The sequence below is a fragment of the Miscanthus floridulus genome, chromosome 1 (genome assembly GCF_019320115.1).
Source record: "Miscanthus floridulus cultivar M001 chromosome 1, ASM1932011v1, whole genome shotgun sequence".
NCBI classification, from domain to species: domain Eukaryota; kingdom Viridiplantae; phylum Streptophyta; class Magnoliopsida; order Poales; family Poaceae; genus Miscanthus; species Miscanthus floridulus.
The window spans coordinates 185,707,920-185,721,977 of NC_089580.1; the positions used below are offsets into that span (position 1 = coordinate 185,707,920).

A 14,058-nucleotide genomic window follows, 5' to 3' on the forward strand; every position below is an offset into this window, starting at 1 on the left:
CGGCAGTGGTGGAGAGGAAGGCCGGCGGGAGGCGTGGTAGAGAGGAAGTCGTGCGGGAGGCACGGCAGAGTGCCATCGCGGTGATGCGTGATTTTTTAATCTACTGTGACCGGAGGGAGCATATATGAACGGATAAGATAGATAGTCTTCTCGACGTTGCATACATAAAAGGCACGTCCGGCGCGGAGCGGCGGACGGAAGTCTCGTTCCTAGCATTACCGAACGAAAAATCATCGCCCAGCACAGTGGAAGGGAACGAAAGTGGCACCGACAACAGAGATACAGGTGGACACATTTGTCAGTGTTAAATTTGCAAACACCCTATGCTGGAGTCTCATTTTTTTTTAATTTCTCGCAGAGAAGAGCTAAGGGGATGGAAAGTGGCCCCTGCTGTAATGGGCCTCCACAATTGTTGATAAAAGAAATTGGCCCGATACTGAACGAGCTGGAACGTTACTCAATTTGGGGCCTTCCCTGCCTGCCTCTTCCACTTTTTTTTTTTTTTTTGATTTAGGAGGAAGGAGAAAAGGACCCGGACCACGACCACGGTCCACGGACCTCACCGAGCACAGGTAGGGTTTCGGCCACCGCAGCCATGGCCGACGCCGCGCCGGCGTCCATCCCGGGCGCCATCGCTTCCCTCCAGGCCTACTCCACGGCCCTCTCCGCCTTCACCGCCGCATGGCGTGCCGTCGAGACCCACGCCTCCAGCCTTGACTCCACCCTCGACGCCCGCTTAGCCGACTTCTCCGAGCTCGAGCTGATCTGCTCGGCGATGGACGGCGCCGGCCTCCTCGCGTACCTCACCGAGCACAGGGACGATCTCAAGGAGCCCGCACGCGCCCTCAACGCCGCCCTCCAGGTGGCGCCTGACCCGGGGTTTCTGGTCCTCTCTGCGGCCGCGACTTTCTGCCGCACGCCGCCGGAGGAGGCCAAGAACGACGGTAGCGTCAAGGCGTCCTGCCGCCTGCTCATGGCCTTGCTCGACCGGCTGCGCGCGATTGGGTTCAAGCCGTCGTCTGAGGCACGCGAGGAGGCCAGAGCTGTCGCGGCGGACTGGAAGCGAGGCAAGCGGATCGGGACGGAGGTGATGTTTAAGCAGGAGACGTTCGCCTTCTTGCATCTCGTGGGAGTGTTTGGGCTCGTGGAGGATGTGGGCGGTACCGGCGAGGTGCTTGATCTAGTCGTGTCCATCTCTGGTCGTGAGCGCGCCGTTGAGGCGTTCGTCGTCCTTGGCCTGGACCTCGACCAGCATATGCCAAGTAAGCCACATTTCACTTAGTTTACAACAATCCTAGAATTGAGTAACTTGTCAGGCATATGGACCATGTGACCCTTTATTTGTAACTTGTTCCTTTATATTTCTATGCCAATTTCTGTTTTTTCTTTACAGAAAATATAATATTCTAGAATTGAGTCAAATCAAAGCTTGGCACTGTATAAGATTGCATCTAAATCAAACAAATTGACATCATAGGGTACAAAAGTTCGATTAAGTAGCGGTGTAATAGTGTCTAGCGTAGCATTGTTCAAAGGATAAATGTATGCTTTCATACAAATCATATAGAATTGTTGCATGGATAACTGAGTGCTGACAGAAGGTCACCAAATATCCTAACCATTGGGTGGACCATTATACATATTGACCAATAGGCTGAACAGGGTAATCATGGAGTACACTCAAAATTGAACTAGGTGGAACGAGGAGGGGAAAGGAAGGGTTGAGCAGGGATGAGTGGCAGGACCTCATGGTACTAGCTGGCCGTATCAGCAGCAGGAAAAGGAAGTTCTATCTGTGTGATGGTTCATGTAAGATTCTAATTTCTTGGTCCTGTAGGATGACTAGTCACAAGAAGAAGATTGTCTAAACCACGCTTCCCAGATCCCTTACCTACTCTTACAGCAGACCAGCACACTATTGCAGGAAACTCTCTCTGCTTCCTGCTGCCACCCTAGACCTTTCCTTATATCACCCTCCCTCATCGTGTGCTGCTTACCTCTCCCTCCCTGAAGACACTGGTGAACCAGACCTTTAGGTTCTTGTACAAGGACGGTGTGTGGAAATTTGCAAAAATGGGCTCAATTGCTACATTGTGTGTAGTATCCTGTATAAATGATCTGTTATAGACTGGAATCATGGCTCTTGGTTATCAATGTAGAGAGTAATTGGACAAATGAATTTAGTACATGCAAAACTTCTCTCTTTCTTTTGTCGAAAAAAAATAACTTCTCTCTTTCTTGGACAAAGAGGATGGTGGTAAATGTCTTGTTTAACCAGACGAGTGTTTCTCAGGATGCATATGACATATGAGTGATAGGTTAAGGGATGAATTCTGTGTGTTGACCTTGTGAGGGTGCTATTGCTTAAAAATGGTCAACTCATTTGTCAGGATGGTTAGCGTCCTTTAGTTAACACTCAATTATCCATTGAATAACTCTGTATAATTCCTAATTTATCACTCATTCATGCTTCAATCAATTCAATATCAGATTTCATTTCACTTGCTTATTATTCTGAGTTGTTATTCCTATATGCAAATTTGCCTCATTCAGGTGCAGATGTACTTTCCTGTTCTATCACATTCAACTCGACTTGGCCTTGAGATATTTGTTAAATGAAAATCAGACATTGGCATACAAATAAAGAGAAAATAAAAAATTGTTACAATCATGGTATCAGGATCTGTTTGCTTGGAACCCTTTCTTTCATGGTTGGGAGCTAAGCTGCCAGACGTGCTGTTAGGCCTGCTTCGTAGCTCTGATGTCGTTATCTTATAAATATGTTCTACAATTGTGTGACTTCTGTTTTTGTTTTTGTTTTTGTTTTCTTCCGGGCTGAGCCCTGGTGCTCAGTGTGGATGACAAGGGATGGGTTTCGTTGTCTAAATTTTGAAGTACTTGAAACTCTTGTAATTTTGTTGCTTATCAGTAATGAAATTCGGTTCGTCTGTAGTGGAAAAAAAATTGTGTGACTTCTGTAGTTCTGTTATCGAAAAACGTAGGAGAGCTGCCTACCTTGTATTGTGGAAGGAAGAGAATAGTTGTACAGAGCCCCTCACGGAAAAGAAAAGGGGAGGGGCACCAAATTTGCACATTATTTTCCTTATTATCAGTTTATCATAGCTTCCTAGATGCTGCCACTTTTTTTTACCAATCACATTTTGTTCTCAAATGTTTGGTTGGTAATCTATTTCCTCACGTGTTCTGTAACTTGTCTTGCCCAGTTCTTTATTGAATCCTTTTGGGACATGGCTGTCTTAACATCGTGTGCTTCTTTATAGCTCTCTCTGTTGTTTCTTCCATCATTTTTCCTCTTTCACAAATTGAATATTTTTTATTTGTAGTTTAGGCTGGTTTTTGGGTGTTTTTTAGGAGGCAGTGAATATCTTCTACTGCCCTGCTTTACATCAAAATGTGTAGGAGTGTTTTTGTAGAATGCCATATAACAAGCTTCATTATAATGTTGTGTTTGTTACTTTTCTCATGTCATGCATTTATTCCCAATATCTATAGTCTATTCTTCAGCCGACCAGGGTCACCTCTGCATCTGCTGCTTCAAAAATTCATGGCAATTTTTAATGTTCTTATCATTGATAAAAAAACTGACATTTATATGAAATAATTTCTTTGCACCAGTCCTCATTCAGAAAATGGTAAACAAAAGCAAACAGCTAGAGGCAGTCAAATTCATTCAAGCTCTTAATATAGCGCACAAATACCCTTTGTTGCCTATTATGAGATCGTACATTGATCATGCTGCAGTTGCTGGTAAGATGATCCGCATCAGGGGAGATGATCTTGCTACTCAGGTGCATCTCTGCTGCAGTATTCTTTATTATAAACGTTATACAATCAAGGTTGTAGGGAGTTCTTGATTCCTAAATTATCTTTACACTTTGGCAGACCGCAGCTGATGCAAAAGAGCGCACACTTCTTGGAACATTGCAGAAGTTCATTAAGGAACAGAAGCTAGAAGAACTGCCTATTTTTGAAGAAGCTAACAAGCGAATGGCACATTTGGATCAGCAAAGTGCTGAGAGAAAAAGAACTGCTGCAGCGGCGGCTGCGGCTGCCCAAAAGGTTAGTAAGAACATTGAGGAGCAGCAGAAAAAGATACAGGAGCTGATGCAGCCTGCTAAGAGACCAAGGTTTGAGAATGTGGTGCGAAGTTCTTTAGGCCAGAACGTCAACTCAGCTGGAACCTCTACTCAACAATTTAAGCCACAGCAGAGCATTCTTAAAGTTGGAGTGTCAAATCCGTATCAAGCTGCTTTAACCCAGAATGTACTGCCAGCGATCACAAAGATTTCGCAGGTAGTTGCTGGGAGCCATCGTCCAGTTGGCATCCAAAATCAGGCCCTCGCTGTTCCGCCTCAATATGGTAGTGGTAGCTTGGCAAATTATTATGGAGTGACATCCACCGGGCCATACAGGTCCAACAGTCTAGCTCCTGGACCTGGTGCTTTGAATGGTCCAAGTGCGCAGGCATCATCAAGATCAAAGCTCTATTCTGGAGATCCCCTCGCGGCTGTCTCCCGATCGTCAGATAAGAAGGGGTCATCTTACAAATATTCTTTGTCCAGTATGTCAACTTATGATCATGAATGAAGATTTGTTTTGTCTGCTAGTGGATGAACCTGAGGAACCTTGAAAGTTTGGGTTTCAGACCGAGCTCTGGCCCTTTGTAAATGCCAAGTCATTGTAGCTAACAAAGGTCCTTTTTACAATAAAGGAAAAGGATGTGGGTTCGTATCTAGAAGAGATTCTCCTAAAGAATCTAATAAATACTGTAGAAATCTTCTTATAGGAATCCTGCACCTAAGAGAGGGCCGGGCAGCGTGGCCACGTCGGCCGCTTTTCGAGGCCGTTCAATCGGGCACGCGGACAGCCCAGATCAGGCAAGCAGCGGTTATTTTGCCAAAAACCCTTTTATTTTTCAAAAATCAACCTGCGCTCCGGATGCTCTCTCAGTATATTTTTAAAAAAACACCTCAGATTATTTCAAAATCAATCCGCAGTCTAGATCGGATGGGCTACAGTTTTTTTTTTTTTTTTTTGCAAACAAGGCATTCTCTTTATCGAAAATCAACCCGCGCTCTAGAGACTCTCTCAACAATTTTTGTGAAAATCTCCTCAGATTTTTCTCAAATCAACATTCAAGCCACCTTTGATTATATCTCTTTAAAAAAATAGTTGAAACTTTAAAATTGCATAGTAAATCACAGAAAAATTGTAAATTAGAAAATCAAGTTGATCCAAAATCCTCACGAGTAGAACTATGCAGTGCATCCATAATATGGCATGTTTTAGTATGAATTTTTTCATATAAATTTTTACCTATGCTTTTTAGGGGTAAATAAAATTATACCTTCATGATGATAAAGTCTCAAAAATACATAAATATCATAAAATGAATAAAAGATTGCTGAGTTTCTCATCACTACACCTATATTCTTATTGCCACCGGCCTAATCGAAAGGGAAGGCGCGGCGGTGCAAATATTTTATACTCCCGAAGTAATTATATTTTATTCTTCATAAAAAAAGATCATGATAGAAACTTAGGAGCATATTCTTATGCCTCTGACAAGAAATTTTAACTCTTTACCGGTGTCTACACCTCACGCTCATAAATTACAATCATACCTTGTAATCTGGAAATGGTGCAGGTTGTTTCACATGTGGCTCTTCCTTTTCATTTTCCAATTCACATACATGGCTAATTGCAGTTTTTCCAAGACATCGGAACAAAGGCTTTTATATAAACAAATAAAGTTGTATATCATTATTTGAATAATCCCTTCTCTCTGTTAACGAACAAAACAATGTGATCCTCTGTGCTTCATTTAGGAAGGTGATCCTCTGTGCTTCATTTAGGAATGAATAGTGAACTATCAACTGTCTTCCTGGTATATTTCTATGTTCAGCTATCCATTGCAATACCGGTCCAAATCTAGAGGAGGTGTCCAGGGCAGGCGCGGCAACGCCGCGCCCCGTTTCTAGTTCTAACATAGATTCGACCCATATGGGCAATTTCTCTTTTATTTAATCTGAGCCATATATGCCTTCTCTTGTGGTATACGGGAATGGTTGTTTCAGGCTCTGCAGTTTGCGTTTTGAGGTTCTTCCCCTGCACTTGTATGCAGATGAAGTTCATATGTTTTTGCCTGGTTGTTCCCAAGAAAGTCAAGAGTGTTGGTCCTTGGATTCGCGGAGACTTCATGCAAGCGTCTGATTTTGTTAACAGAATATAGCTCTACATCTCAAATTCTCAGTGTGCCTCTTTCCATTGGCATGTCATTTTGAGCTTGAGGGTGAGTTGTTAGTTCAATCAATTATTATTTCTGTAGTTCTTTTTCTTTGTTAACAAAATATATTGAAGCACCTATGAATTTTTCTTTATAAAAAAATAAATTCGCTTATTCCAATTTTAGTTGTGCTATTTATTTGTTAACTCAAGTAGATTATATCAAATTTCTCACCGTAGGATTCGTTTAGAGATTTGTGCCACCTCCTACGAGTTCTTGTCAACTGAACTGACAGCCAAATTCAGTACACTCCGTTTGGTTTAGGGGGTTGGCGAGATGCCAGGATGTCAAGGCAACGGGGGTCGCGGCGAACGGTCATTGGTAGATTTCGAGGATAAAATCTGTCATAAGATAGGTAGGATTTGCGTTTAGTTTTTGAAAGTAGAACCGAATTAACCCCGAATGCACAAACAACTTACAACCAAGTCTGAACTCTGAAGCCTAGAAAAGTATACTGTTAAAGACTCGATGCTAGGCGTCAGTTGCAGTTCAATCTTCCATGTGGGTATACATCCTCAGCTCCTAATGGCCTCTACCGTCCACTTAGTGTGCCCCTGATGACCTTGATCATCCGTCGTGCCTCCTCCAAGGCTCTAAGGATCCGTTTTTTTCCCTCACTGTTATTGTATCATAGTAGTATTGGGATCACATTGAAAAACAAATGAATTAAAAAAAGTCTGTTGTAAAGATTTTTAAAATGTTTCCCAAATATTCGATGTTAAAATCACAAGGTGGGAAAACTACTCTTTTTACATGAATGAACTACTGACTCCTCTAAATAGAATAGGGGTAAATCTGCATGTTTTAAAAAAGATAAGGAAAAAATCACAAAACTAAATAAATAAGGACAAATCATAATTAAACTTCGAGACAACGGTAGGAGGACAAGGGATTTTTTTTATTTTTAATCATTTTTTATTCAATATTTTAATAATAATCGCTCCTTTTTTTTGCGGATCTAACCCTTTTGGTCTCGCCAGCGCCGTTGGCGTGACCAAATAACGTTGTTGCACCGCATGCAATGGCGCGGCAACATCCACCACGTTAGAGGGCGTTTCCGACGTGGAAAACACAGTCACCGGGAGTATAAAAAAAGATTTGGTCTTGTCACGCCACTCCCGTTGACGCGACAGAACAATACTTCAATAGGTGCTTTTTATATCGAAATTGGAGCTCCGAATAAGATCTACAACTTTTATTTAAAAAGTAGTTTCATGTGACATCAAATAAGAAATATATGATTTTTCTAAAAAGATAGGTTTTGATACATGATTAATATGTTGTTAAAACTTTATATTAGTTATTAAAGTATGTTAATGACCTCGAATATGAAAACTCAAAATTATAAACTTATAGATCTCATTAAGGGCTACAACTTTGATACAAAATGTATCTTCATTCGACACCATACAAAAAGATATTATTTTTTAAATGCGGCAAGCGCTGTACGCGATTATTATGGTGCTGAAATTTTATATTATTTTTTTAGCATCTTAACTTTCTCAAACGAAAAAATACAAAACTAGAAAGTCGTAGATCTCGTTGAGTTTTCATATAAAAATTATCTTCATCCAACGTCGTATTGAAGAGTTATGATTTTTCAAAAATTTAGTCTTGTCACGCCACTCCCGTTAGCGCGAAAAGACAATACTGTCACGCCACCGGGAGTGGCGTGACAAGCTTTTCCAAATCGGAAACGCCATCCAACATGGAAGATGTAGCCGCGCCATATGCGTTGGCGCAACAGCGTTGTTTGGTCGCGCCAGTCGCGGCAACATGCGTCGGCGCGACAGCGTTGTTTGGTCGCGCCTGCGGGACTGGCGCGACCAAAAGGGTCGGATCTGAAAATATTTTTTGGAGCGGTTATTATTAAAATATTGATTAAAAATAATTAAAAAATAAAAAATTCTTCGAGGACAAGAGCCCTTAAAAAATCTTAGGCAAAGACTAGTATAATGCTCAGACAATACAAAACAATATAAGGTCCTATTTTGATCCCATGATTTAATGCTTAGCCACTAAACTTTAGACTATTTCAACTCTTGAAACTCTAAATAGGAGGGTTTTTTCGATCACGCAAAATGTTTGCACGTCTTTATATTAAGATAGAGAAAAGATCCGATACAACACACCTTCGAGCGCCCTAGGGGGTCAGTAAAGATTTACATGAAGCTCAGAACCTCTCTGGTGTACTGTAAGCTAGGTTGTTATATTGCATAGAGATCGACCTAGATTTGCGGCGCTGGCAAGGAGGCCTATGCCCTAGCTGCCGGACAGCGGCGCCGCTTGCGCGCGCCTATGTCGCCAACCGGAGGGAACAACTCAAGCAACGCCTGCATATGAGCGACGTCTCGCTGGAGAGCCCCAGACGCTTTATGACGAGGAACTCACCTCGCTTGGCTGTCGGGATATGAGATGTAGCCTGTGTCGCTATCCGTCTGCTTCGCTTGGGGAGCGAGGGCGGTGCACGTCCGTCGAGGGCTGCCTTAGCTCCGAGCAGCTTGAGGAGTGGTGGCTGCCTCGTCTTTGTAACTCGCTCGGTGAAGCGCTTGAGGCGTCTATCGGCTGAGGTCGTATGAGGCAAAGGGGTGATGTCGTTCACCGCAGCCACGATCATCCATCTAGGATGGGTGGCTACGTCCGCACCTAGGGTGGTGGCTTCCGACCTCTCTGGGGACGCTCGACATCCATGACGTCGGCTTGTCGCTCCTACGGTGGCGTGATGAGTGGCTGCCCCTGCACAGGCGACAACAGCGGTGAGTCTGTCATCCCCTGGATAGTCTTCGTAGGAGAACAGGAGTCCACCAACAATGCTTCGGCTTCATGGGGGGCCGCCGCCGGAGCCGGTGAGCACCGAGTCACCGGTGCTCTAGCTAGCCAGCTTACGATGAGCGAGGCGACAAGCTCCTCCATCATTGGGTCGGCCCACGCGGGAGGCCCCGTGCTCGCGCACAGCTCCAACAACACAGCTCCAACAGTAGCCGGGTAGGCTCATAGAAGCAGTGTGCAGCAGCAGAGACGGCGCCATTATCGGTGTGGTCAGCAGGCGCGGCCATGCTGGAGTCCCCTACCGGCTTACTCCGCCGCTACCACCATCGTTGTCGGACTCCACCAGCGCCCCCCGTGGCACCCCGCACGACCCCATTCGAACATGGTAGACCACCGCAGGGTGAGGCCGGTGGGGTGTCACCCCAAGTAGAGTGCCGGGGGAAGTCTCCACCCTTCGCCACTGACCTCGCAGAACACCTGGGCCGCTTGCAATCCCTGGCGAGGTGACCAAAGCCGTGGCAGCGTAGACAGCGTCGTGGCAACCGGCAAGTCGTGACTCGATGCGAGTAGGAAAGATAGTTGAAACACCTATCATGGGGCTCAGCGAGGATCTTTCGGATGTGCGAAAGCTACGTTTGGCCTTGGCGATCCTCAGTCGAGGCGGCCGCTGGTCGCGCCTCCTGCCGGGGAAGGATCTCCTGCCACCCATCCGCGTTCGGGGGGGGGGGAGACCCATCCACGGTGACTGAGGCGGTGGCGGGCAGGGACACGGCCATCCATTGGCCGATGAGGCAGGTCACGCACCAGCTGGGGGCACGGCCGGCTGCGCTTTCTCCGTCTCCTCACAGGTCCCTGTCGCCCAGTGCTCGCTCCACCTTGCCTTCGTTCCAACCTGAGTTGTCCTCTGCCTGCTCCGCAGCATCCCGAAACCTCGATTGAGCGGGCCTGCGGTTTCGTCGGGCGTCGAACAGCATCCAGGTAGGTGCCTGTAGGGTGGTCGTCATCAGAATCCTCGGAGCCAACGTCGTCCACCCACCAACGACGCTTAGAGCGCCCCTTCGGGGAGCCGTTGGGGTAGAACGGTGCCGCGACCGGCGAGAGGGAGGATCTGGCCGCAAGCGCCACGACGGCCTCCGAGGAGCCCACAGGCCCAAAAGGACCGACCTTGGACCCGAACGACATGGATCTAAGGTCACCGGCGGGCGACGTCGATGAGGAGCAGGCCCAGGGTCCGGTGTCATCGACACACAGCGGTGGCATCCTACAGCAGCCGGAGTTGGTGGCCACGGTAGTGTGCCACGCCCGCTCCGCAGCTGCAGCTCGAATAAACGACGCGCCACATCTAGCATCCCGCTGGTCACGTCGCTCCCCAACCCGTGGTTTACCACCTCAGTGGCGGCAGCGATGGTGGCCCCAGGCGTCGACGGCGGTGAGGGTGCTGATGGAGCCCGTAGAGCCGCCTTAGCGCTGGATCTAGCAGGGGTGTCCTCGGTGGCCGCCGCGGCGGTGGCTCCCGCTGTCGGTGGTGGCGCAGCCCATGAGGGAGCTCGTGGAGGCATCCCCGCGCCAGATCTGGCAGTGGCGTGCTCAGCGACGGCAGCGATAGTGGCTCCTATCGTCGATGGGGGCGTGGGCGAGCCTGGGCGGAGCGGGTCGGTGATGGGGGTGGGGAGGGCAGGGGAGAGGGCAGGGGAGGGGAGGGAGAGGAGGGTGGGCGGGCCTGGGAGGAGCGGGTCGGCGTCGGGGTGGCTGTCGATGGCTCTGGCAGCATCGGGGTCAGCCTCGTCAGGTCGGGGCGTCGGGCATTCTAAAGTGTTGTCTAAAGCTGAGTCATTCTCACGATGGCCCCATTCGCGTGCCCTTAAATCCGGCTTTGATTCGCTTCTTTTTTCATCTAAAACATTGTTTTCCTCTCACAAATTCCTCCAGATTAATCCAGATTCCTCCAAATTCCTCTAAAATTCCTCAAAGCGAACGGAGCTAATATTTTAGACCATATAAGTGAGCTAAAATAATCTAAAGTTTTAGCTCTTAATTTTAGTTAACTAAACTTTAGACCCTCCTGCCCAAACTTTGTAGCTCACCACTTATGGGGGTATGGCCTCCGGTATCCACAAGACAAAACTTGGGCCGCACCATCAGAGGTGGCCCAGCCCACAAGATCAAGGCGTGCACAGCGCTGCTCGGCGTGCACCGTAAGATATTGTATAGTACCAAATAGGCTACTTTCCTTGTAACCCTCCCCCTTCAGAGTATATAAGGAGAGGTAGGGGTCCCCTAGTGGACGGGCTACATCAAGATAAATACATATGCAATCACGCAATATCATACGATAGCTAATACAAACCAACAGACCACAGGAGTAGGGTATTACGTCATATTGACGGCCTGAACCTGTCTAACCCATGTGTCTCTGTTGCCTTCTTATTCTTGATCTTGCGCTCCCTTGCCGATCAATCTACCTTCATGGGATACCCCTCGGAGGACTGCCGATGATATTCTGTCGACAATTGGCGCGCTAGGTAGGGGCTGTGCGTGCTGTTTCCTTATCGAACAAGATGGCTTTTTCCGCAGGCTCTTCATCCCTTCCATAGCCCGGCCAGATCTTCACGGTCGGATCCATATCGTGGATCATCAACGCTGACAAAGTCGGAGAGCTCCTCGAGCCGGTGCAGATCGTTTCTGCACCGACCACCCTCGCTCCTGTAACTGCAGATCCGATCTTGGAACCACTTCCGAGGTCGCCTTCATCAATGACTCACCGGCCGCTTCCCCGCTACCAGAGGGGGTAGATCAACAATGGCGATCTGATCGAATCCATCGATCGGGTTGGTCTGAAACTCGTCGATTGCCTCTCCATCGCCGAATTGGCTCTAGACACTCTGGTTCAGCGCCAACCACCCTCCAATCTAGATCTATCAGAGGTTGCTCAGGAAACTCTAGGGGTTACGGCCCTACCCTTCGGGTTCACCAACGTCGCCACCGCTTACCAACATGCCCTGAGGGGCAAATTCGCCGACTAGGTTGAAAACATCCATCCTCTCGCCAACCAGATAGCGTCATACGCCGCCGACCAGTCGTTCGGTCTAAAGCTAAGTCACGTTTTAATATTTTTCTAAATATTCTCCAATCTCCGTATATCACCATGACATTTCTCTGAGCTGTTTTCTATATGTTTGCTCTCCAAACGATTTTCCGAACCCCCGAACAGTCCTGTTGATGCTCGGACGCCTCCAGAGACGGTCCTATCTCCGGCTCCTCCCTACACGTGCACAAGCGTCTATCCTTTGCCTTATGGGTGGTCGGCAGCGGCTCCTTAGTGATGCTTGTTCCTCCTACACGTGCACGGGCTCCGGCTCCGCGTTATGGTTAACAGGCTAGCTAGGGCTGGAGACTCAGCTACACACTAACTGTTCGAGAGGTTTATATTAAATACATCTTCGCTCCAACTGATCGCCAAGCTACATACGCTATTTTTTCTCCGGAGCTTATATATCTTTACATCATGTACTACCTGTTCTACATGTTTGTATTGTAGGATCATCGTCTAGGTAATCGGATCACCTGGTGCTTGGGCTTCTCCACCGATCAACTGGTCGGACTGCTCGATTCATGGACTCCGTCGCCGATCAGTTGATCAGACTGTTCGCTGGTCGCTTCTACTCAATGCTCACTTCGCCGCCGACCAGTTGCCCAGACTGTTCGTCGCTCGTGCTTCATCGTCAGCTACGCCGGGGACTCCTCAGCCCTTGGTTTCTTCATGCTCGAGGAGTAAGTGGGCACACTTCACTGCACGGACGTCGCCAGCTACGCCGGGGACTCCTCGGTGCTCGGACCTCGCCAGCTTCGTCTGGGACTCCTCGGTGCTTGAACATCGCCACCTACGTCGGGGACTCCTCGGTCCTCGGTCATCGCCAGCGATGCCGGGGACTCCTCGCTCCTCGGTGCTCGGACATCGCTCGCTTCGCCAGGGACTCCTCGCTGCTCGGACATCGCCACCTACGCTGGGGACTCCTCATTGCTCGGTCATCGCCAACAACGCCGGGGATTCCTCGCTCCTCGGTGCTCGGTCATCGCCAGCGGCGCCGGGGACTCCTCGGTCCTCGGACATCGCCAGCGACGCCGGAGACTCCTCCCTCTTCTGTGCTCGGACATCGCCAGCGACGCCGGGGACTCCTCGCTCCTCGGTGCTCGGTCATCGCCAGCGGTGTCGGGACTCCTCACTCCTCGGTGCTCGGACATCGCCAGCGACGCCGAGGATTCCTCACTCCTCGGTGCTCGGACCTCGCCAGCTTCGCCTGGGACTCCTCGGTGCTCGAACATCGCCGCCTACGCCGAGGACTCCTCGGTGCTCGGTCATCGCCAGCGGCGCCGGGGACTCCTCGCTCCTCGGCGCTCGGACATCGCCAGCTTCGCCGGGGACTCCTCGGTGCTCGGACATCGCCGCCTACGTCGGGGACTCCTCGGTGCTCGGTCATCGCCAGCGACGTCGGGGACTCCTCGCTCCTCGGTGCTCGGTCATCGCCAGCGACGCCGAGGACTCATCGCTCCTCAGTGCTCGGACATCACCAGCGACGCTGGGGACTCCTCGCTCCTCGGTGCTCGAATATCGCCAGCGACGCCGGGGACTCCTTGGTGCTCCCTTGGTGGTCGGATCTTGCTATGTCTCATCAGTGTGCTATCAAGCTGCTCTATGCTGTTCGGATCAGGGTGCTGATCTTGGACAACACGTCTGGGGTCTTGATACGCGCATGTCAGACGACATCAGCAAGCTTTTAGACTTCTTTTTCTTTGACCCTGCTACAAGATTTATTCTTCATCTTCCAGCAAGCTCGGGGACTAAGTGGGCACAATTTACCTTACGGTGAATGTGCTTGTTCTCATCTCGAAGCTACGCCTAGGGACTGGCTGCCTGCTCGACTGGTCTTCTACTTTCTGACCCTGGCACCACGTGACTACGTCACCTACTGTCAGGCTCGGGG

General features: G+C 48.7%; 1 protein-coding gene across 2 annotated transcripts; it reads left to right on the forward strand.

Annotated features, from left to right (window-relative positions):
* The first annotated feature begins 494 nt into the window (after positions 1-494).
* Positions 495-4,791, forward strand: LOC136505267 (inactive FRIGIDA-like protein 2). Of its 2 annotated transcripts, none has more exons than XM_066500426.1 (3): positions 495-1,262; positions 3,763-3,809; positions 3,904-4,791. In XM_066500426.1, the coding sequence occupies exons 1-3, from the start codon at positions 596-598 to the stop codon at positions 4,606-4,608; spliced, it is 1,419 nt and encodes a 472-aa protein (XP_066356523.1). In that variant the 5' UTR covers positions 495-595; the 3' UTR covers positions 4,609-4,791. The 2 variants fall into 2 exon arrangements, with proteins under 2 accessions (XP_066356523.1, XP_066356517.1); XM_066500420.1 differs by having other exon boundaries at positions 497-1,262; positions 3,637-3,809.
* Positions 4,792-14,058: the final 9,267 nt, after the last annotated feature.